At 52.7% G+C, this 25692-nt stretch overlaps 1 protein-coding gene across 21 annotated transcripts in view; it reads left to right on the plus strand.

Moving 5' to 3' along the window:
* Window positions 1-25692, plus strand: part of Eph (Eph receptor tyrosine kinase) — an 86636-nt gene that overhangs the window by 39317 nt on the left and 21627 nt on the right. For all 21 annotated transcript variants that reach the window (XM_018029310.2, XM_026815938.1, XM_018029314.2 and 18 more), the window contains one exon: window positions 6696-6775. In XM_018029310.2, coding sequence (XP_017884799.1) covers window positions 6696-6775 — 80 coding nt within the window. The remainder of the gene's footprint in view (window positions 1-6695; window positions 6776-25692) is intronic.

A 25692-nucleotide genomic window follows, 5' to 3' on the forward strand; every position in this document is an offset into this window, starting at 1 on the left:
GTCGGATTTTGTCAACATCAATAAAATGCCAAATAATCATACGTAACTCGTTAAATATCGAAGTTAGAAGGAAAACAACTTTTATTTGAAGCATTTTTCGCAATTTTGAAAAAAAACTTTTTCGTCAGCGTCAATACTTAATTGGATATTTCCTTCTATACTTTTTAGCACGTAGCTATTTATTATTAGCTTTATTCTTCCGACGTCTGATTTCTTTTTAATTATAGGAAATGCGTTTTTTTAAGGTACATAAACTTTTGGGATTGACTGTATAGCCATATATATAATACATCCATAACATCATCACATATACATAATACATCCTTAACAAAAGCGTTCGGGTTTGTTTGCTCATTAAACATGATGGCACGCACGCGTTGTATTTCAGTATATTTGCATCTATTACAAATGTATCGAAATCTGCAGTCTACCGATTTACCGTTGTTTCACCGATTCTTTTACCCCGAGAGAGTCGAGTGATTTAGATGCTAATGCAGTGACGGTTCGCGAGGGTGTGGGATAAATTAAAAGGCAGCCCCGGGCCCCGGGTATATCATCGCCGAATAGTCGGCCCACGAGGAAATTTACGAGCCGGAAAGAGACGTCGCGAGGAGAGTTTTATTTATCCCAACGGGTCGTATCGTGCATCGACCGTGCGTGCAAACAAATAAGTGTTCCGATGACTTGGCTTCGATCCAACGGGTTGATCGATGGCAGCGATCTTTTCACCTTCGCCGCGTTCACCTACGGTGGAATTCCATTTTTATCGGAACTAGAAACGCGGTTCGCGTAGTCGGATAGTTCCTGCGACGACGGTTCCAGTCTGTATTTCTTAACGTCAGATAATAGGTAGGGACACTTGGAAGATAGAAACACGGACGCTGAAAGTTTATTACGTATCGTATTTCGTGAATAACTTTTTGCCGAGAGCACAGTGGAAGAGACGTTGATAAAATCCAAACTCGCGATATTGGCTTGGATAAAACGGAGTGCGTTGCTCGCCTCCTCGGGGTTCCGCGAAGTGCTTTTTATCCTCCGCCATGGTTTTTCGTGGCTCGCTCATCGCGTTGTCTGTCGCTTCTCTGTCGCGGAACAAGGCAAAGGAGGAAAAGGGATTGAAAGGGAAAGAAACGAGGGCTGGGCGAGGGGCAGAAGGGGAAATAAAGGCGAGGGTGAAGGTGGCCGGGACGGACGGGGGAAACAAAAGGGAGGGAAGGGGGGCTGCACTTGAAAAGCACAATTGAAATTCAAGATCCATATGCAAAGAGCCTCGCGAGAACCGGCGCGAGGAGGAGGCGAGAGGGAAGAAGGGCCAGAGACATGGGTGTGAGAAAGGGTGAAAGAGAGGAAATCGTAACTGGCAAGACAGAGGGAGAAAGAGGGAAACCAGGTAATCTAACATCTCGTGGACGCAACGCAGTATCCAGATATTTTAGCCCCTCCGTCGTCCGTTGCGTATCTCTCGCGCCTCCGTCCGTCCCCGGCCGCGTCGCCGTTCGGGCCCATATTGTTTAAATAATTGATTTAACATGTGTACATACATTATGCGCAAACATAATAACGCTATGTAAATGGTAATTCCAGCGATGGGCTCCGCGTGGGCCGAGCCGCGTTTCTCCCTTTCTCCGCGCTCCCTTGGGCTCTCCTCGTGACGGGCCCAAAGATCGTGCCCGCGGGATCCCGCAGAGAACGGGGACCGGGGTTAAGTTTCCGAGCACCTCATATTTTTTCCTCTTCCCCCCCTGTTGCCCCACACTCGTTCCCGTCTCCTGTTCATGCGTTTTCTCTCGTTTCGATTCGAACGCCGGGGTGAGTCCTCCCACGGTGTCACCTCGGTTCCTCGGAAACGTCCGACGCGTCGCAGTTTGATTTTCGTGGATCGGCATTTCGAGATGCCAGCCGATACGACCGAGAGATTTCCGATGGCGAGCGTAATTAAAAAGATCTCGAGGCCCGTCATTACGACTCGAAGAGAGCTCGGTGGCAGCGTAGACGAGCCGACAATTAAGACCGGATTCTCTATCATCCTCTACGGTCCGATCGCCGCGTTGATGCACGAATTTGGCAGCGGACCGACCGACCGACCGATCGAGCGAGCGAGCACGCCTGTGTGTTCGATGGGTCAACGACATCCTGGTGAACGGTTCGAGGTGCGATAGGATATATCGGGGTGAAGGAGCGAGCAGGAACGACGCGGGCGACGAGGAAGGAGAGAGGAGAACGAGGAGAGAGAAGAAATGGCGAGAGGGTGGCAAAGAAAGAAAAGAAGAGACGGAGAAAAAGAAAGGCGAACGCGGAGGAGAGAAGAGAGATCCTGACAAATTGGAAGGCCCGTTAAGCCAAATGCACGGAGAGGTGTCGTTCGTTGCAAAAGAGAAAAGAGCTTCGATGGCCGCAGCGGCCGGGAAAAAGACGAGTCGCCGCGACATTCGGTGTCAGGACTCGGTCCCGGCATTTTTAGAGCCGAAATAAAGTCGAGAAACGTATATACCGTTTGCGTACACGTATATGTTCGCTGGTCACTCGCGCGAATCGTAGGTGGTCTTCCCTCCTCGCCTGGCGATTCCCGTTCTCCCCTTCTCTCTGTACCGAAACTCGTGCACCTCTGCTCCCGCGTCGGGCTTGTGCAAACATCGATAATCGAACGCACACGCGTCCACCCCTCGCCTCGCACGGCTTCTCAATCGCTCGATTCCCTTTGACCCTTTCGCCCCGGTCGCCAAACTTGATTCGCATCTATGATCGATCGCGGAATCGTGGAACCGTAATATCTCCCTACCACAGGATCCTTCCGCCGTTAAGGGAAGGCGCGTTTTACCGGTTAAGAGATTGAATCGTCAGAGATTTACGTCGACCGCGTGCGCGATCGCGGAAAGAGCCGATAGCCGAGGAACGGCAGGGAAGCACGCAACGCGAGTACATTTCGACGGGTTCTCGTCTCCGGGAGAAAGAGAGAGATAAGATCCGAATCGGGGACGGGTCTGCTCGACTTATATGCGAAACGTAAATTTCACCGGGAGAGAGATAAGATCGGCCATAACCTATTTCCGGCGAGGCCGATCGAACGCTTCTTCCCTTCAAAGGGATTCTCGAATGGATTACGACCGTACATTGCCCGATCCAGGGAATCCTCGATCCTCGCACGATCGATCCGGTCAAATTCCAGTCAGCTTTTACATTTCGTTTCGAGGCTACCGCGTTATTAAATAATAGGAAATTCGATATTCCCAAACCTCGTTAATTAGGGTTTTCGAGTAAATGGCATGGCTGCCTCGATCCGTGATCTCGTTGCACCGTCAAAGGCTCGAAGAGCTCGACCTCTGTACTCTGAAAGATGAAATCTGGCTTCCTGTAAAGAAGAATCACAGGTGTGCGCGTTTCAGAAGGCGAAATCGTAATCTTAATCGGGTCTCGAGTAGCCGCTGGTCGCGGATCGGGCAACAGGTTCTCCGCGATTCAATCGTCTCTCGCCTCGAATATACGCCGACCTCTCGCGAGGCGTACGGTAAGAGCAGGCTCGTTACGTCACTCATCCATCTCCTTCGACGACCTCGGCTATTGATTTATCGTCCGACCAGGCATTCTCATTTCTTTCACCCCGTCGGTGAGAACGCGTGTGCGTAAGCGATCGTCTCCGATTAGGCGAGGAGCGCGTCGTGGCCCGATCGGGAGAAAGCCTCCGCTTGCGCAAGAATAATTGGAAATCGAGCCAGGTATTTTACGATTACGATGAGCCCGGGAAACCGAGCGTCGATCTCGATGGATCCATCCGGAATTTCTCATCCCGTCTGGAACCCAGCGATCGAACAGATTCGGCGAGGATATTGTCTCCGATTTTCCAACCACCGCGGTCCGTCTTTCCAATTTTTTCCCCGGTCGCATATCGACTTGGTTCCATTTGAATAATATGAAAAATCGAGGATCGCGGGTCCTTCCGACGCCAGGGAGGAAGGAAGACGGATAGACGGATAAATGGGGAGGACGCGGGAGACGGACGGATATATGGTGAACCCGTGGGAGAGAAGAAGCGGGAACTTGTACGAGAGAAGAAAGACGCACGATCTGGTGGAGTGAGTTAGGGCCGGCGAGCAACGCTATGCATACCGTCACACCCAGCGACACGCTCCAAATTTGAAATTTAAATTCGGTACGTCTCACGGGACCGCGTCGTACACCGGTTACCAACACGAGCTCGCTCCTACGTACGGAGTGCGTGTACCACGAAGAAGAAGAAGGGGATCGAAGAATCGGGGTAAGGAACATCCTACGACACGCTGGATACATGGACGTTTTCACCGCGCGAGGTGGACCCGTCGTCTCGTTTCCGCTTCCACGTAAATACCCCTCGGGAATAGTAATTCGACGCTGACCCTGCGACTCTTCTTCCAGACCCGTAATCTTCTCGGGCCAGTGTCAGCCAATGAACCGTGCCCGAAAGGTCACTGGTTGACACGCCTCGGCCATATCGGACACTTAGCACCCCCGTACACGGGAAAACTGCGACCTCTCGCAAGCGTTCACTTTCGATTTCTTTCCTCGCCGACTAAGGACTTTCTTCCCGCTGATGCGTCTCACGACTCGAGTCGTTGATACTCGACGATCATTGTTCCTCGCAGACGGAACTGACTCTCGTCCCTAAATCCCGCAGTCGGGGCGAGAGCGGGAGAGCGGGTCAATCCGGCTCACCCGGAAGTTTATCGTAGCCTAGGTGGCGAGAGAAACTTGGATCTTACTTTGCGAATTCGGCGGAGGCCGCGCTTCTCGGATGTATCCCGGAGTAGCTCTCGAGGGTGCTCGAATTAGGCCGGCGCGCTGCAAAGCCCATTACACACAATGAGACGACTTAGATGAGGACCGACTCGAGTGGGTTCGGAGCTCGAGGGTCTTACTCGCGAGAATTCACGGATACGTCCATTACGAAACACCTATCTTACCTCCGAACCGGATTCCATCGTTCATTCGATCCGAACGAAACGCGAGAAGAGATCGGAGGAGAGGCTTGGAACGTTGAAGCGTAGGCGGTAACAGATTAGACCGCGAGGATTAGGGAAAAGGTGTAGTGCCAGCGGGTGGGAAACTGGTTCGTGCGTGCGAGCGATCCGACGTAATTTTTCTCGAATTCCATCGGCGGCGGCGCGAGGTCTTTGATATTCGTTTCGCAAACGAACCAGCGGCGTTATTTTATTAGCGCGTGAAACCGGAGCCAGTGATTCCGAGAGAACGCGCGATTCGACGGCTGGCTGCCGCGAAAATTCGGGAGAAAGAAACGCGTAGGCGGCGTCGGGACAATTATTTTCGTCGGTGCATGTGTTTCAACGGTGTCTCGATGAGGTCGGGATAATCGCGGTGCGCGTGAGAGCCCCTGGGATTCTGCGTGGCTCGTCGAACCGACCCGGTGTGGAGGTAGATATAGGCAGGGGGTAGTAGCGCGACGATGGCAAAAGAGTGACGACAACGCGGAGGGTACGGGGGGTGGATTTTACAGCGCGCAGTTTTCACCTTTGAGATCCCATCCGACGACGGCGGCAGGGGTGGGTTCCGCGTCGGCTGGGGTACTTTGGTCTAGGAATTCAAGGACCCGGAGTCTGGGGAGGGATCGACGACGACGACGACGACGTCGACGACGACGACGGCGACGGTGACGACGACGACCACGACCACGACCACGACGACGTCGTTCGTCGGGGGTGGCGCGGCTGATGGCTTCGTCGCATCGTGGTGCTGAACACCGTGCGACGAGGACGAAACGAGAGGAGAGAGCGAGGTCGTCGCGCGAAACGAAGGAAGAGCGACGCGTAGAAAAGCGGAGAGGCATTCAAGCCCGCGAAAGAAGGAGGGATAGAGAGGAAGCGACGAGAGGGTGGGTTTCGCAGGGAGAGAACGAACGAGGAAGGGGAGCGAAGAGGGTTGGACCCGATAGCCGTCGCTCGGTGGTGAACACCGTGCGAGAGGGACAGACACAGCGGAAAGATTTCGCGTGGGAGGGAGACGAAAGGACGGAGAGAGATTCCGAAACGGGGTGAAAGGTGCGGCGGAGCGAGTGCGGGAAAGAGACGCCGTGAGGTGGGAAAGAGAGAGGGCCGGGTGGGTTTGTAGCAGCAGCCGGTCGATACGACCACCACTACGAACGTGTCGCAGGACACGACGCACAACCTGTGCCGTTGTCGTCGTGCTGCGTGTGCAACGATACGCGCCGCGCGACCCTTCTTCTCCCTCTTTTTCCTCTTTCGCCCGGTCTCCCCGCTCGCTACCCCGGGCCAGGGCTTTCTCACCCTTCTGGTATAGGACGAGAACGAGAGCCGCCGAGAAGCAAGGTGTTTTAGCACGGTCTCGAGGATCCGCCATTTTGAGAGGGAGTCGTTTCCCTCATCCCCCTCGAAACGTTGACTTTTCACGGTAAAATCTTTGCTAGGGCTCTCGCGCGCGTTTCGATACACCGACGAGTATTCCGTCTCGGCCGAAGGAGATCGCCTTGACCGACGACGATTAGGATACGACGACGACGACGTCTCTCCCCCGTTTCCCGTTCCCCGTCGCGTTCTCACGTTTTACCCGCGGACGCGTACTTACACCGGTAATTGGACTTTGACGAGTAAAATGCAGTGCGCGCCATTATACCGTTACCCCTTTCTCATGCAAATCTCGCCGATTCTCCATTCAGCTTCACGCCAAGTTTTCCTTTCTTCTGGTTGCAGTTGTACTCCTGGACACGACGCAGGAGGAGAAGCTCGAGTGGACCAAGTATCCGTTCGGCGCGGAAGCTAACACCCCAGGGGTAAGTTTTATCGTTTCACCCTCTGTATTTCGGCGAACGCGACCTCGCGGTCGCCGCGTGAAAGAGATCTCGAGGAACGGACACCTTCTCGCCGGTCAGAAGAATCTTTAGGATCCTCGCGGTGTCCGCCGGAGACAAAATGGGTATTGGTGAAGAAACAGCGGGTTCCGGGGGTACCAGAAGCACTTTATGTTCTCGGTGCGCGCGGCATACGTGGGCTCCCGCTGGCCGGTGCGCTCTCTCGGCGCCATGTTTGTTTTTCAGTTGTTAAGCGCGCAGCGGGCCGCCAGACAGGTTTAAATCAGCCACTACCTCCTCCTTCGCATCCGTCTCTCTCGTTTTCTCTCACCGGGGTTCGCCTCTCTTCGTCCGTCGAGCGCGCGCGTCCGCGCTCTTTTTTTCTCTCTTTTCATCTCGCTTTCCATCTCGCTCGCGCGCGGTACTCACCGGACCAAGAGTCAGTCTGCTGGGTAACAAATTGCTTTTTGTTTGAACGGACAAATTAGAGAGACGGCCGCCGGATAGAGGGAGGAACAGAGCGAGAGAGAGAGAGAGGATGCGTTTATTTAAACGTCGTAGGACGCACTGCGCGCGTGTACGTATAATGCATTCGCGTACGTAACCAACGCCGTTGAAAATTTCACTCCGCTCCGGCAAACTCGCCTCTCGTGATCCTACGTGGGTGTCGGGACTCTAAATATCTCCCCCGCTTCCACGCGATGCGAAGCGATAAACTGTCCGAACCGCTTAACACCGCGCGGTACTCCCTTTACTCGATACCTCCTCCAACGGTCATTAGAACCGTAAATAGGCTGCGATTTTTTATGCGAAGCAAAGCGCTTCTTCTTACGTAAGGAAACGGCGTTAGGTGCGAGCTTCGCGTTTGCGTGCATATTCAATTGTTTCATGAGTGCGTCAGACGCCGGATCGGAATCCAGTGGAAGACGATAATCGATAGTGAAAACACGACGGGACTTTGTAGCCCATGAACGAGCTAATAATCGTCGAACGGATTGCACCGATTGGTCAACCTCGTTATTTCGCGTCCGATACAAAAAAGAAAGAGGAAGGTACGGTGAAATTGGAACGGGAAAGGATATCGGCCGTTGGTTCTCGTCTACTTTTTTCCCCGTTGGCCTTTCCGCAGTGATCGTTAGTGCCGTGCCGCTAATCGAGCAGCCTAACGCTCCGTTTGAATAGGTCCTTTGAGAGCGGTGTTGATTTTTCTAGCTGCTAAACGTCCTCCGTTTCCCTTCGTATCGGTAGGCTCGTGCACGGAAGCCCGATTTTTTCCCTGGAAACGGAGCCGAAAAAAAAGAAAACGGGTCCTCCTCACTTTGCACCTCCTTCCTCCGTCTACGATTGCTCGGCCAGCGAGAAACGGAAGTGGAACGTCCAAATATGTGCTCGGACCGTTCGCTCCTCCACTCGAGGACCCGCTCGTAGTTTACACCTCGTTCGGCTTCTATACGACGCTGTTTGAAGTCTCGGTCACGGCATCGGTGATAGAGGAGCGGAACGGCTACCCCTCGAATTCTTTGCTGCCTTAGCTCATCGCGATTGGGTCGCATGACTTCGGCCGAACGTCATACGTCCGGATGCCTCTTTAATTATGCGCGATATGAACTCTCAAATATCCCTCTTTCCCCGAACAAAATTGACGGATGATATCTCGATCGGTATAGAGATCGGTTCCGAGTATCTCGTAACGTGAAACGATAGTTCGTCGTGTAAATTGGGTGATAAAAAGAGGGTTAACAAGGAGGTCTTCGTTCAGGACGGGAAGACTCGGAGTCGTGATCGAGCGACTGGAAACTGAAGCATTTTCAATTAATACAAACGAGGATTTACCCTCGTTTTTTGTTTCCGACGCTGTTTAAAGCCTGGATCTCTCGAGGAGAACCGAGGGTAGGAAGCTCTTTACGAGGTCCTGCAGGCGAGATTAGTGGTAAGAGAGATAGAGAGGAGAGTGTATCTTCGGGATCCCTTTATACGAGTTTCGAGGCTCACCAGTAACGCCATCAAAGCGACGTCTCGCTTCGCCACGCACGCCAACCCTTCTCCCACTCCCCATCGGGTTGTTCAAATACTCCGAGCTAATTCTGTTTGGCTTGTTTGTTCTGACGCTGTTTCGCCCCACGGTCCTGTATATTAATAACCCCCAACATTGCCCGTATACTTGTTATTCGCGGGGATCCCGATTCCGGAAGGAAAAGTGATTAGGAGGGTGCAAGGCCGCGTATTTGCCAGCAAACACGGCACTTTAAACCAGCATCTCCTCGGCGTCGGTCGTCAACTCGAATCCCTGGCAAAGAGTTTTTAATCGCGACACCGTTTCATATCGTTCGTTGCACCGTGCAGTAGCGTATCTTTCGACATTGAAACTTAGCGCGGCTCATTTATCTGTTATTACACGCCATGTATCACGTTTGACCCTTAACGGGATCGAGTCTGTCGATACTCGAGGAGTTTGGTTCAGGTAGATCTCGGATCTTCGGAAATTTATCGTCGCTCTACGCTCTGTTCGACCAGTTCCCGGTGTCGTGTAATACCCGTCGCGTAGGAGAGGACCCGGGAACTGTTTAGAAAGTCCAATAAACAATGACGGGACAATTTTGGGAAACACACAGCCGTGTACTTTATACTCTGCGCCCCTCGTTAGATGTAAATTATCGAAGGTATGCCGCTCGGCGTGTATACCGATCCAATCTACATCGGAACATCGGGAAAAAAGCCCTCGATAGCTCACAAAGAGATACGCGACGCGATTTATTTCCACGTAGATAAAGTTTCGACGGGACCGAACGGAGGAGGACGAGGAGGAGGATTGACGAAATATTTAAATCATTTACCGTGGAACAACGTGAAGGATATTCAAATGCAGCGCGGTACATTTTCGTCCGAGTTTTCGGTTTCGTTTGACTTTACAGAGATTCCCTGAAAACGAAACGAGAACTGCTAACGGTACCTACTTTGTCGCGATAACAGCTCGTCCGTCCCTAAAAAAGAGGTTTAAAAATCTAATACGGTACTCTCTTTTCATTGACGAGCCGTGTCGTCTGCTGCAGCCATCTCGTACGAAGGAGTCACGTCGTTACACGACGTTGTAAAGTATTTATATAACAAGGAATCGATCTATTTGATCAAAGAGCCCCCGATGTCCATCAAAGAATAACGGAGATGAAAAGAAGAAGGCAAAGTCGATGAAACCTGGCGATGGTGTCTGGAGTCGGCGAAAAGGTCCGCTTCGTTCCGCACGTGGCACTCGAGCCTCTATCTGACCGTTTCATCTCGCGTTTCCTTCGTCTTCATCCTCCTCGGTCCGCCTCTGTTCGAACCTCTTGGCTCTCGCTCTCCGTGTTTCTTCGCCCTCGCCACCCTCTCCTCTCGGTCGGTCATCCCGGCTTTTTCGCCTTTTTAACCGCGGCCGTATCTGCATCTAAATGCGCTCCTCGGATGCGAAATTCTGAGGACGTCACGTGGTGATATGTGACTCGGGTAACCGCTCGTCTTCGGGGGCTCTCGCTCGTCAAGGATCGCCTTCCCGGAATGCGTGCCGCGAGAAAACGCTGCGCTTTGCTCCGGCCTCGTGTTCGCGTTTTGCATACCGGTAGCACCCGACACCCATTCGTTTCTCGCGAATTTCCAAACGGACTCTCGCTCTCAGTTTTTTACGATCTTGGAAATAAAAACGTTCCCGGAATTCTTTCATTACGCTGGAGAACATCGAACGAGAGTCATCAGGCGATCGACGAGTATCAATTATGGTCTTGTATTTGAGAGACAACGCGGACGTAACGAGGACCGATAAAATTGCTCGTAAAAAAAAAAAATAATTAAAACTTGGAACCTTTGAGACGACGCTTGGCGTTCCCTCTTGGGGGTCGCGACCCGCAGTTTGGGAAGCAGAAAAGGATTTTAGAGAATACGTCGGGAAAACTGATATCGTTCTTTATGGAGATAACCCGGGCTAAGTAATTACCTGCAGCTCGTAAAAAGGCAAACATAAATAGGGAGGGTGGAGACAGACGCGTGTGTCTTTCGTTCCCGTGCCGGGTGGAGTCACAATATAATCGTACAGCTGTGAACATTTCGGGGCGCCGGACGGGAATAATAAATATCGGGTTACCTTCCTCCGGAGGGGGTGTGTCTAGAATAACTAGCCGGCTATTAGCTAAATATTTATTAGCCAGATAAGTGGATGATTTATTTCGCTTCCCCCTTCGGGTGACGTCGCGTCAGTCGTTAAAAAACTGACTAATTTCTGGTTTGACGTGTCGCAGCCCCGGAATCGATCGGAAGTCTCTCTTATCGAAACGGGAGACGATCCGAGCATTTTTTACGCGGGGGAGGAGGGGGAGCACGATTTATCGATTCTCCGAGACGGAAATTCGAGGAGCACTCGTCTCCGACGCGGGGCACCACGGCCCTGCTTATCGTTACCCCTTTTATCTGGCATAAGGAGTACGCGTTCCGATTTTGCCAATCGGAGCTCGCCGGCTCGTTCTCGGTACGCGGTAATCGAGTTTTCGTTCCCTCTTCCATCGGAGGAGTCCCCCGTGCAATATGTATATATAGCCGAGATTACGTAGGCAAGCGTGCCAGTTCTGACAAGTAGAATTAAGAAGATTTGCATTACAAATTTATTTGAAAAGCAAAGAAATCTGTACGGAGCGGCGCACGTGAGTCGGCCGTGCCTTTCCCCAGTTATTCCTACTATTCGTTTTCTTTATCGTACGACGCGGGTCGTTATGCAAAATCGAGTAATCGTACTCCGCGAAGGACCCTCGTGGTCGACCGAGAAAAAAACGAACCGCCGTCGTCGTCGTCGTCGTCCTTCTTCGGGTGAAACTGAGCGAGCGAGTTATCGGCTCTCAACGGAATTAATCGAGCCTCGCGTCCAGGAAACGGCGAAACTACCACGGTGTCGCGGCGCCTCGGGTTCTCGAATTGCGGCATCGTACACGTGTTTTTCGGCTCGTAAAATCTCGCGTACGCGCGTACATACCTTCGTTCCGTGTGCCTACAGAACGTCGAACGAAAAGTATAGATTACAGATTTCTCATCGAGGGGACGAAAAAGGAATCGATGAACGTGCAACGACGACCCTATGCCTCCTCTTCGAATTACAACGCGCCGAGAGTTCCTCTTTTGTTTCCCAGGCGACGACACGTGTTCCGTTCGTAGATTCGGGATAACGTCGTCACAGAGTTTCGGGTTCGGAACATTTACCCAGGGCTTGAACGAGCAAACGATGACACGGCAATGGTGGCCGCCGATCTCGAGTAATTTCGCGAGTTAAAAAGGAAAGAGAATTCTGGAGAGAGATAATTAGAGACACGAACGGGCATCTCGTTTCGACGCGAATGCGCGTCGCTATTAAAGTGCGGAGTCGACGCGATCGCCGACCGCCCTTTAGTCGCGGGAAACGCTGAGGAGGTGAAAGAATCTCGAAGAAAGGCGACACCGCGTTTTCTTCGTCTTTTCTTTTCTCGTCGGGGTTACGTGCAATTACGGGATAGTGTCCTGGGACGCGAAGGAACGCTCGTCCCGAATCGGCGAGTTCGAAAGCGCGGTCGTTACCGGAGGTGGATCGATGCTCCTACCTAACCGAGGCCTGACCCAGGAGTCGAGCTTACGCATCCGTTTGCTGATTTGTGGCCCGGCGTCATCGTCGTCGTCTTCGCCGTCCCGCCAAGGGATTTTTATCACGGCGAACCTATCCAGTGATTGCGTCGTTAAAGCCTTCCGCAGGTACCGAGAGAACCCGGCGTCTTTTTGTTCCGTCTGCCGGCAATACCGTTGCTCTTTTCCCATCGAACGACCATCCCTTCCAACGCGTTTATTAACACACGCGAGAAAGACGAACATGGAGAACGCGTTCTCCGCGAATCTCGTTCGATCAATTATCGAACAGGATCCGTACGTTCGGTAGCGACCGTCTACCGATTTCCATCGTTGCAGGGGTTCGTGATGCGGTGGCAATAGTCGACGGTGATTGACTTTTTTCTAAGCGTAACGCGTCACGGAAGAGGATATCTGTTTAATGGATAGGAAAAGATTGACTGTTCGACAGGCGCGGACGATGTCCTTGCCTCGGTCCATGTCCTTCCCCACACGGTCCACGGCGCACGGGTTCCTCGCGGCCGATGAGCCGAGACACGTTTTATCGGGACACTCGATAGATGTACGATCCTTCGATCGTCTACGGTCAAGACTCTCTCGGATCGTTGTCGCGTGATGTGCATCGCCGGTCCTTTATTTCATCCTGTCCCCTCGTGACTATCCGAGCGTGTACCGCTCGAGAATTCACGAAGTAGCGTGCAAGAACGTAATAGCCACGTTCGTAAAACCGCGAAGAGATATCGATATGAACTCGGCAAATATCGGATTAGAACGAAAACCGGAGTAGTGTGCTCGACTCGATATGAATTTAACGGTACATTGAGATATGAATATGAACATGGGAAAAGTGCGGATCGGCGGATCGCGCCAGAAACCGGAAGCTGCGACTCCGCTCAAGATGAATGTGACGGTGTTGCGCAGTTTGACGCAGCGTTTCGCTTTACGGTCGCGACACGGAGTGTATTTTCCCGTCGCGGACACTCGTCCCATCTCGTCCGGGCGATTCTCTGTCAAAAAATTGCGCTGCCCCGGGTGCCGGTCAGTTTAAAACCCGCCTTTCGCGCTCGTTAATTGTTCCGCGTTTAATTGCCCGGTCCCAGTATCCCCCCGCGCGCCTTCCGTTACTCTACTTTATCGTTTTCACACGGAACCGTCGTAAATTCGTGGAATTTGCAGCGGCCGTAAATCTAACCGGCGCGGCCCTCGAACCGCTACCGTGAAAACCTTTCCCGTGATAATTACCGGTGCAGTCCGGAACGAAAAGTGCGCGCCCGGTTCACCGGCGCTCGCGTGTCATAACTATAAAACCCCAAGAACCGGGAATTTTCAATATATTTTTTTCCCCACCCACCGAGATTTCGTGTCGAAAGTACGTCGCGTCGTCTCTGTGGCAATGATCGTACCGTGAATCATGAATAATTTTATTGAAACGTAACGCAAGCTCGTTATTTATTATACGACTCAAATCGTTTACCGTGATCTTTCAGTCGAAACAGTCCTCGTTGGTCACTAATTTGTAATATTAGTCAGACTTTTTGACGGACAATAAGTCCTAAGACGTACGCTCGGTTCGCGCATACTTGGTTTTATAGTTACGACGAGCCGTTGTGCGTGTTCGATCGGTTAACGGGTCCCTCTCAGCGGGGAAGGCGCGCACGGTTCCTCTCACGATTCGAAGAGGCAATTTTTCGAACCGGTATACACCACCGTCCAGCCAGGAAATCCACTGAATTCCGTTTTCGCTTTCGTCGATCGGTCCCCGGCTACTAACCTCGGTACGGTACGGGACGGAACGAAATTAATGCTAATCCCCGGGAATTAATCCCCCGAGCCGAATGAGAGAACAGTGCCGGGTTATACCGAGACATGCCATCGGTCACACGGCCGTCAGGCCGTTTCCACGGGATTAATCATCCTTCTTTTTTCTCCTCTCTTTCTCTCATAGATCGGACAAATTTTACGACTTCGCGGTGGGTCATCATATTATTTTTCCCGACGCCCCGTTTCGACACGGCGACATACGGCACGCTCGTTCCGCGTCACCACGCGTCGACGTCGGGTGCAAAAAATTGGATGAAGCGTTACGCGATTCGTTGAATTCATCGAAATGTACGAAGCTCGTTTGGACGAAAATCGACGAAGCAGGTCTTCGAGACAGGTTTTGTAGCCCTCTCGCGAAAGAAGACGTTCCGTAGAAGGGGCTTGGTCGCGTTATCTTTTATTGAAAGTGACATCGAATCAGGGCATCGTCGTCGCGTAGCCCCTAGACTCTAGACCGTATCTCGATCTCGACATCTGGATCAGTGGTGTCGATCCCTTTCATACGGTGACTGTGCAGATTAAAAAAAGCCGGCGACCCGCTCCGTCCTTCTCTCGGTATCGGGGTCTCGGCACTCGGCCTCCTCGCTCTTTTCCGGCGCTGCCGGTTCGCGTCCTCACCTCCGGCATCTCGGGTTTTAACGATACACCAGCCGCAGGAGGACGAAACAGACGAATGATCGTTTATTAGAACTGATAGCGTTTTAACTGGCTGAGATATTTCAGCCGGTCGAGCCAGGAAGACGGAGGAGAGGAATAAGAAAACAACGAGACGAAAGAGCACGATCTATAGGTTATCCGGACCAATCCACGCGCGCGTTCGTTTATTACCAGCGTGTTCGGCCAAGATCGTCCTCGTTACCAGAGCGTGTGGGCCGAATTCCACTCGATTAAGATCTAATTTTTAAATCACGACCACTCGCCGCAACGAATTTACCAAGGGACACGTGCTCCGCATCCCTGCCGCCTGTCCGTTCCTTCACATCTGACTCTCTCTCTCTCCCTCGCCGTCGTAATTAACAAAAATAGTCGAACAGTTTTTGCGTCGTCCCGCATACGTCATATACGCGTACGACCGATCATCTGGGACTTAACGGTATCGTCAGAGGATTAACCGGAGCGACGTCTGCTCGACGAGTCTCCCTTTGACGGTAGGGCCAGCGGATTACGAGGCGGATGGAGTTCGATCGGCCCTCGATTGCGCCGATGTACGTACGTACACATAGTTACGTATTGTGGCGATGATTGCGGAGCCACGAGTCCGTCGACCCCGGGCTGGAGTGCGACACGGTTTGACACAGTTTTAAACATCGTCGCCGTCACCGTTCGCTTTTCTCGCGCGACGAACAGAGCAATTAGATGCAAATGAGAAGCCACCGAATTTCGTATCGAGCGAAATTCGTCGACCGATTCCGATGAATGGGCCGTAAATAACCGTGCGTCGGCTGGATGCCGTCTAATTAGCCGAAAAGTTCGTCGCATCATCCGCGGCGGCGGCGACGACGACGACGACGACGACGAAGCTGCCGGCTGCCGGTCGAACAAACGGCCGTTGAAACAACCGCGTATTCGTCGTAAAGTACGACGCGGGGCTCGCGTTAATTAAGAGAGAGAGAAAGAGGAGAGGCAACGGTTCGTTGATCATTGCAGTTTTCTGCGTTAATCGTCTCGGTCGAGGTTGGCAATGAAAGCGCGAAGGGCCTCTAAAAGACCTCCGCGAGCAGGAGAATCTGCGAGCGAAATATACAACGGGCCGTGCATCGTATACAACGATACAAGGGATCACGATCCGAGCCGCGTCGCTCTCCTCCGCCGATACGACTACTCCTCTCCCCCGCGTCTTCGAGCATACAGAGATCTCGATTCTCGCGAACGCGGCCAACCGACGCCCTTTCTTCGCTCTATGGATTTTTTTTTTCCACCCCCCGTTCCGTCGTCTTTCATTCGACCCCCGTGTGCACACTGGCAAATTACGTTTCGCGATTGTCCGATAGCTTATCTGGCTCTCGTTATGCGATATGAAAAGTTACTAGAACCATCTCTGTCTGAACGTCCGAGGGAACGAGGTTGAAACACGGCTAGAAACGGGTCTGCGGTTGAATGGCAACGGGGAGCTCGAAGGGACAGGCAGGCGCGTGTCAATCCGGAGCGTGATTCGCGAGGATTAATGAAAGTTGCGTCAAACTCGCGGTCGTATCTTCCCGGTAAACGCGTATCAGGCTTCGGGTGAAATTCTCGAGGGCATGATACACGCTGTCGCGTTTTTCACTTCCTTTTCACCGAGTGTCTCTCGCGGTGGTCCAAATAAATATTTCTCGCCCGCCGTAACTCGCAGCGCAGACGACTCTAGGCGTACTTTGAACGTTTGTCGCGCGATATTTTTCGATATACGATATATCAAACGAGAAAAAAGGAGGGACGCCGGAGAGGAGAGAAAAAAAATCGCGCGCGATGCATTTCCTGTCGACGCGCGTCCCGCTTTCGGGCTGTACAAAGTTCCTTTCGGAATATCAAACTCGGCGGGGAAACATCACCGTGGTTTTGAACTCCCTTTTTACCGTAGCGAGCAACCTCAAAAGTAATTTCCAGGAATTAAAATCATAAAAACGACAACCGCGCGTGAATACTAAAAATCCGCGTCTTTTCCCTCTTTTCACGGTTACAAAGAGAAGGAGGGCAAACCCCCGGACGAGTACAAAGCATACAAACGCACGCGGATGGGTCCACCCCGAGAGTCACCGGCAGCATAAATTCAACCTTCTGAACTTTCTCGTTCTACCATCTCTGCCCCTCTTGTCCCGCTCTCCGTCCCACGCTCCTCGTTCCCGTTCCTCGCATCTCGAATTCACGACGAATTAATAAGATCGCGGATGGAATAATTCTCCGACCGCTGCCGCTTTTGACCAGATTCCAGCTTTCTTCTCGCAGATTAACTCTTCAACGCTTTGGTTTAACCCATTAGCTGCCGCGATCCCCGTTTCGCGGTTTCGCTCCTCCCATTTCTTCTCTTTCACGACAACGACGACGCGCCTCGATCGAAATCACGAACGAAATCATTCCGAGTTACATAAAGATTTGGTAATTCGGCCCGGATTTCGTTGCTTCCTGTTATTATTCCTGTTCATCTCTGCGCCCGCCCGAAGTTGGACGTGAGTTCTTTCTGGGATAGGTCGAACGCGTTCGGAAAGTTAAGCAGTCCCCGCGGCCTCTGTGATCTCTCGGGTCCCGGGAACCACGGTATTTCGTGCGCATCACGGAATAGATCGGATCGAGATTTAATTTCGTGTTACGTCCCGATATGTTCGTGCCACGAACGTGTATCGTGCACGCGCCCGCCACGAATACATATAATGGACCCACGAGATGATTTACCGCCGCGAACCGGTCAACGCGCTCTCCTCTCCTCCTCGTTAGCGACGCAAGAATCCGATTTATGAGGCTTGATTGCGCGGCTGGATTTGATCCTCCGGTACGTTTTCTCCTGCGAAAAGGTTGAATTCGGGATCGAAGACGGGGGCGGGCGGAATCATCGTCGCGCGAGAAGAACGAAGAAGCGAGAACGACGAAGAGGAGATAGGAGAATGAGAGAAGCGCGATACCTTTGAACGTGGCGGCACCCTGTGTCTGCCGCCGGGGTGTATCTAGGATGGCAAAGCCTCTCCTAATGCATCTGTACGTTTCCCATTACGATTCGGTGCGCGTGGGTTAAACTAACGAGACCAGGCGACTGGAAGCGGGAGAGGGTGAGAAGAGATCAGAACCGGGGATGGCGAGTGGTAGGAAGACGAAACCGGGCTGGATTAAAGAAGGACAGGAGGACCGACGGGAAGGTGGTACGCGTGGGTACGTGACAGAGAGGGCGAGAGAACACATCGCGGTCGGACGGGAAAGGGAGGAAGAGAGCAGGGATGTGCAAGGGGTGAGTTTCCATCTCGATTCGGCCTGGTTTCCATAGCGACTGGGACGTGACCACGTTGCGCCCATGGGGAAGACGAAACGGGCGAAAGAAAGAGGAACAGACAGACAAGGGGTACGTATCGGAGGAAGAGCGGGACGGGGAGGAAACGAGAGGAGCGTCACGGGTGCAATACCGGCACCACGTATCCACCCTTCTCTCGAAGAAATAGGGAAGCGAAGGGCGCGGGGATAAATGGATACAGCGGGTAGCGAAGAGAGAGAGCGGTTAAATCAACCGTGAGGTCACGTGGGAGCACGGTAGACCCTTCGAAAAAGTTCGGGCGCAACGAGAAAAACTAGCGGCGGCCGACGGTTGCAGAGTCGTCCGGAATTAAATTCACCCGGGTCCATGAAGTTGCTCGATGGAAACGTGCCGCTACCAGCTTCTCTGCTCTCCTAACAGGGGTAATAAAATTTTCGTCCGACGTAGAGATGTGCGAGAGCCCCGCCCGAGGAACGGATACTCGGAATATATCGCGGCAGAAACCGGCCATCGATGAACCGCGACGTCTATATAGATGTTCCTGTCCGAATTCCACTCGATTAAGATTTGATTTTTAAATCGCGTTCTATCACCCCGGATCGAACCACGACCGATGCCGTCGCGGAGGAAGAGAGATCGCCTGCGAACGATCGATAAAAGCGGTGTTGAGAAATTTCTAAGCGGCACGCAGCTGGCACAAAAGAAACGATCGGCGGGCACCAGGATATCGAGGACACTCGAGTCGTATCCCGTGAGAGGAGAGAGAGAGGATTGCCAATTTGTCGAAGGGTCGGCCACCACCATTACACCGCCACCGGTCGGATTGGCACCGCGGCGCGCTCGACCCCCTCAAAGGACCACGCGAGGAGATCCCTTCGAGCCATCGCGACCATTACGAACACACCTTAACCGAGGGCACATACGACCGAGTCGGGATCGATGATTCATCTCGTGGCATTGTCGGCCACGAAATAAGCGGCGTTCCCGAACGTTTTCTCCCCGAGACACGAGACGCGCATACCGAAGTTCGCTCCTGCGACTGCGACGAGGCGGTGGAACGCGAGCTGACAGCGGGGGCGAAAGTCAATTTGGAAAACCTCGGCGTATTCCGGGCTCTGGGGAAGGAAAACCGGAGGGTCGGCGGCGTGTCGAACGGACGGCAGGAACGCAATCAACGACACCCGCGAAACTGGCGTTTCGGTCAGGACAGAAGACACGCCCTCCCCCCGCAATTTTCCTGGATCTTCGGCATTCCAGCTTTCCTTCCGACGACGGCCCGTGACTACGAAGATATTTCGACCTCTGAGATGTGCTCGCGCGTCAGAGTGATTTATAAAATTTGCGAACGCTCTCGTCAACTCGGCTGACGCACGAACGGCAAAGGGTTCCTACCCTTTGATCTCACGCGAAGAGTTAATCCCTCGTGGGCTCTGTTCGCAACGAGTTCGCAGAAATTCCGATGAACGTGTGATAAGACCGCTACTCTGTCTATGACGAAGTAGCCGTAATTCGATCTCGGATACCGGAAGCCGGTGCGTTCGTTATCGTTGCTCCGCCCACGCGCGTATCCCGTATCTCGATAGAAGAATTCGTTCACGGTGCGAAAACTCAATTAGAGGTACGGCGAATTAATCCTTGAACGTTTGAAAAATCGTACTAAGTCCTGAAGAAGTTGGCAAATTGTTTCGAGGCGAGAGAAGAAACCGGTGGTCGCTAAAGGAGTTGAAGAGTGCTCTCCTGTTCTTTTTGTCTCGGCCGGGTCCTTCTAATCCTCGCGAAGGGGTCATTTCCGAGAGAAAAATGTGACGCTCGTTAAAATTATCTATGGCACCAGACGAGGGAAAGGCGCGGTCGGGTCGGAGAAATCGAGTGAGAAATAAAAAGTCACGGTTGATAAGACTGACTGGCTCTCCCTTGTACAGAATCGGAAGGGCTGGACGGAGAGGGAAGAAATGGGACGGTAGTAAACGGAGAGAGACAGGGAGCCGCGAACCGACAACCGAATTAACTTCTCTAGGTATTTCGACCTTTGCTCGTTTTGTCATTGTCCCCGCGGATAAGGATCTCGCGCGCGCACCCCACGTACGCGTACTATATATATTTTTAGTCCTTTACGAACGGAGGAGGAAGACGGCACACGCACACGCGCGCGCGAGCGCCCTCCGAGTGGTTCTATAAAATATGAGCGACATTAATATTCCGTGCTTCCCGGGAGGAGGAGGTGGCGGATGGAAAGTGGGCAGAGCGGAACCGGGAACCGAGGATCCACCGACACAGCCGACTAGAAACTACTGTCCACTCGGTATTTCGAGGAAACCGTGTGGCCCGCTTTCGCCGCCCGTAATTGCCCTCTTCTCTGCACCTACGTGCGGTACCGCTCTCTTCTTTCTTACCCCTTTTTTTTCCCTCTCGAGCACTCGTCCTCGAGTGATTTTTCGCGCGTGAAGTCGCGGCTTCCTCGAAATTTCGAGCCAGAGTACGAGATTCCGTCGCGTACCGAACGTCGACTCTCGTTTTCCCGTTCTCCGACGTAATTAATCGATCGATCGAGCGAATCGCGAAGGCGCATAGCTCGCGAACGCGAGACGGTCGAAACGAGTGGGGCGTCGGGTCGTTTTGAAGAATATCGTTCAGCTGGAAGGAACGGAAGCGTAGCGAGCGCATAGCTCGGTTACATTGTATCTCGCGGTGGTCCTCGATCGCGATTGGACGAGGCCCGAGCGAGATTGGATCTGCGAGTATCGATCATGCATCGGCCGGGGCTCTCCTCCGTTCGAGTACTAATGGAAAGACTGGTATTCATGTGAACGGCCTTCGGGGCTTCTGCAGGCCGTTGCCTGCGCGTCGGCCTCTCTCTTTCTTTATTCTCCGTCGCCTTTTCTCGACTCTTTCCTTCTTCTTTATTTCCCCCACCGAAAGCGGTTCGTCCTTTTCTTCTTCGGCCTCCTCCGCTCCGTCTTCTTTTTCCTTTTCTTCATCTCGTTGCTTTTCATTCTCTTTGTCCACTCTGCTCGCTCGCTTTCTCTTTCGCGCGTATATATCTGTCATCCGGGACCGTCGTTAGAAGAGAGACTCTGTTTATTGACACGAGTCGTCGAGTGGCTCATCGCCGTTTCATCTCTTTTCCCCCTACGGCGAGTCACTCGCGGAGACGATCGTGTGTGCCGCGGCTGCCATGCCGTGCCGTTGCGCGCCGCGTTCATGGGAAGAAGCGTGCGCGTACACACGGCTTAATGCGCTTCCAGTTGAAATCTCCTCGGCGCCACGCGCGTCTTTCCACGAGAATTTCGTACCGCGAGATCGAGCGGATAATGGACTCGAGCGAGACGTACGGATAAAAGGACGGGGGGGACGCAAGAGAGGGGGTTTGCGCGCAAACACGCGGCCGCGCGAGGGAAGACCCGCTACGCTCGAGTTGAATTCTGGGTCTCGCGAAACTTTCCTAGAGAGGACCCGCGAAGAGTCGTTGCTTTTTCACCCCCTCGAGAATCGTTGGCATATCTGCCTGGTCAAGGAGCCGTGAACACGGGCGAAAAGAAAAATACGCGCAACGCGAGGTCGTTTAGGCGAAAATTCCGACCCATTGTCTCGGGGCGCAACTTTGATTCCTTTCCTCCTCGCCCATCGCGGTCAACGCCTCCTCTCGTAACAATGATGATAAATCTACGAATTAATCTCCTCGAAAAGTTTCCCGGGAACTTTCGTAACCGACGGAAATTGCAACTCCCTCGGGGGAGAACCGCGGGAGTATAACGGTGCTCGAGAAATCCATAACATAAAGTAGAAGCCGTAGGTGTGCGAGGTTGCTTCTCTGATTCACGAGGCCACCTTACTCAATTAAAATCGGAACCCTCTGTCCCGTGATAATTTCTCGGAACGTTGCTCTCGGTTCCTTTCCGGAAATTATTACCCCCGCTAACGAGTTATTAATAAACTAACGGATAAACGAAGCGTACGAAGTTTCCGAAACGTGCGTGAGTTCCTCTCCCGTTTTTATTTCCCGAGGGCTCGTATCCGGTATCTAACGTTACCGCATTGTTCAAACAGCTTTCGGTATGAATTTTCGCCGAGCGGCAACAGGCAAAGTTATTCTACGCCGAATACAGTGGACCCGTTCGGAGAGCAAAAGGAGGACCGAGAACCCTTCTTCGTTGCCTGTGTCCCGCTATCTCCAAGCGTCTTATCTGCGCGGCGATCGAACAGGGTGCCGAGGGACGTTATTTTTTTTGTCTCCTCCGTTTCCATAGAACGCGGGATGTGCTCGAGCCCTCGTGAAATTCCTAATTAAGATTCGGGAGCCGAAACCCGGAGACGAGGAAGAGAGGACCCTCTCCGTGGCATCGGCTTTCTTCCTAGGTGAGAGCATAGCCGCGGGCCATTGTGACCGCGCCGTACCCCCTCGGTCGTTACCCACATTGTTCCTATTGTTGGATTATCATAAACACAGTTTCATTACTGCGATAAAGGTGGAGAGTGAGAGCGAGAGCGAGAGGGTGGGTGGGTGTTTGGGGTGAGTGCCATCCCCGATGAAAGCGAACTTGGAAACTCAATTTCTCCGGGAAAAGAGATGGCTGCTGTACGCGGCTTCGCCCTTTCTGAACTTCGTCGCCTCCTTTTTTCTTCCTTCCTTCCTTCCCTGTTGTATTTTTTCTTTGCCGAGAACGATATCTCCTCGAGACGACGAGCAACCGGTATTGTCCGTCGGCCTAAGCCCTTGGAAAAATATTTGGCCGCCGGTTCGATTATCCGGGAAATTGTATTTTCTATTTAATATAATCGCGAAAGCCGGGAGTCGTTCCTGGTCGAGCGTCAAAGATCGAATCCGGCGTGAAATCGCGGATCGTTCCGCATATTCGATGTAATTTTTCTCTTCCCGTTCGATGGGTGTCGTTCCGAGGGATGGACCCGATCTTATGCTAATCGTAGGATAGGGAAGATCTCGGGAACGAGGTGCAGGCGGTGGCTTTATAAAATTGTCACGAATTAGCTCGCCGGGGTCAGGTCGAGGGGGTTGGCTTTAATATCGAAGGACCCGGCCCTCGACGCGCGCCCCTGGACCTGTCAGTTTGACGTATCGCAGTCGCAGGAATCCATTATATAGTCAATTACTCGTCGTGACAGGGAACGCGGCGCACGAACGAGGCATCTGACGCCCTCCAGTCCACTCGCGGCCGAGTCGATATGACGATAGTAGTGACGGGCACGAATCGAATCGGTTTCGAGGTCTCGTCGCCCCGTGTTTCGAATACCGCCGATTCTTAAAAAGGCACGATCTCTTATTGGCACAAAATAACTCGTTGCCGCCGACCCGATCCGATCCGAAACGAAAGACGGTATCCGCGCGAAATTGAACGGCGGGCCAGCGTTCCACGGGATCGCGAAGCACGTCGACTAAAGTTAGGCACACCGGACGTGACTCTGCGTCTCCCCTGTCGGATCTTCGAACGGTCTAGGAATTTCGATAGCCCGTAGAGGAGATCGACGACTGGGGCAGACCGTGTACGAAAAGGGGGAACGCTCGCGGAGCTGCGTTAATTAAAATTCGCGGGTCCATCGAGGATCCCCAATAAACCGAACGAAATATTGCCTCCGCGGCCGCCGAAGAGGCCTGCAATTTTTTTTTTTCTTTCTCGACGAGGCTTGCACGGCAGGTTGCACGCTGCGAGGGCCCCGGAAGCCTCGTTAACCATTTGAACTGGTTAGCGTGGTTCCGCGGCTACGATATTCGGATAATAATCGGAGTCCTCGATTTATACGTACACGAGCCGTATAATGGACGTCCAGATGGTACGCGGCGAAACCTCACCTGCCGGCGAGCCTACGACCATTGTTCCGAGAGAGGAACCTCCTCTCTCTCTCCTCTTGTTCGCGACCTTTGACGCCTCGAGCCGTTTCGCCGAGCTCGGATCTCGATCGAGTGTCTAGAAAAATGATTTTTAGTTCCCTCTGTTTCGTGCGATTACAACGTCTAATCGTATCGTGGAACGATCGACGAGTCGTTACGATATCGCTTCTAAACGAGGGGAACGAAGGTTTGGAAGTAGAATCGACGACGTGCCGGTACGTCTGCCTCACGATCATTGCCCGTGTACGCCCCTCGACTCGAAATAGCGGCGGGATATCTCGGTCCGGTGTATCTTTGGACCAGACTTCCATTCACACTCGCGAGAGAGGTCTCGCGTTCCTCCTCTCTTTCCCTATGCTCGTTTTATTGGCCCGACCTGTCTGTCTGTCCGTTTCCGACGTCGAAGTAAATTGCGTTCCCCGGGTGTCGTCGCGTGCGTTTTCGACGCGGAGGAAACAAGAAGCAAAGAAGCCAAAGTCTCGGCCGGCTCGGCCTCTCTTCTCCGCCTCAGTTCCTCGGCTATCCGCTGCCAGAGTTTTCAACCCCCAACACGCGTGACACCGGGCAGCCCTCCTCGTTACCGCGTGACGTGCCGTCTCGTCGGGGGTTGACGGTCATTGGCGCGTTCAGCCCTTCCAACACGCGACGCCTGACGACGCGCCGAGTTAACTCGAAATATTACGACGCCGCGCCGGTTAGGCTCGTTATAGCCGTCGATGGACGTACCGAGCTGGCCGGTGACAGCTGGCAAATTCCGTCCGAGACGAGTTTCGAACAGTGTGCCGCCCCGTAACTCGATAGTCCGCAATTTTTTTCGAAAACGCCTTCGGCGTACGGAATGAAACGCGTGTCCGACGGCTTTGTCTTCGACGCGACGCGATCATCGGCAATTTTTCCACGGGTCTGCGAGTCGAAATACCCGAGGATGACGCGGCGTAATCGAATTTTCGCGGAGCCCGACCGACGCGTCGGGAGTCAATCTGCCGGTCATAAATCTGACGATCGAAAATTGGCTCGCAACGCTGCTGCGATCCCGTCCGAGACGATTTGTCCCGTCCCTGATCCCCGGTGAATAATCCGGAAATAAATTCTCACCCGGTCCCTCCGCCCTTCGCTGAGATCCTCCCTTTTTACGCGCGGAGAAAAATCTCGGTTAACGCCCGAGACCCGTGGAGACGTTCCTTAAACGGCGTTCCTGGCTGACTTTCCCCGTCGGCGGTGTATCGAAGCCGAGGGTGCCCGAATAAAACGGCTACGTAAAGTTTGCGATTGCCGCGCGAACCGCCCTCGTGCGAAGGGTGCCTCTCGGACGTACACATATGTGCACTCGTCCAAGCGAACCCTCGTCTATCGGCCGGTTCATAAAAAGTACGAGTTACGTTTCGCATCGTCTCTCCTCGCTCGATACCAGTTAAGGATGTATTGGCTATATAGTCAATACCAAAAGTTTATATACCTTAGAAAAACGCATTTCCTATAATTAAAAATGGTGTATTCCTCTTCTAATTTCGATATTTAATGAGTTAAGTATGATTATTTGGCATTTTATTGATGTTGACAAAATCCGACCATCCCAGCGTCGAAATGGCGAACTTTTGGAAAAAAATTTCGTTTTTCCTCAATAACACCTAAACTCTTGGAGATACGAGAAAATTGCATACGACCTTTCTTTTAGAGGATGACGAGATC

This window comes from Ceratina calcarata, unplaced genomic scaffold (genome assembly GCF_001652005.2).
Source record: "Ceratina calcarata isolate Rehan_Ccalc_2016 unplaced genomic scaffold, ASM165200v1 scaffold48.2, whole genome shotgun sequence".
NCBI classification, from domain to species: Eukaryota; Metazoa; Arthropoda; class Insecta; order Hymenoptera; family Apidae; genus Ceratina; species Ceratina calcarata.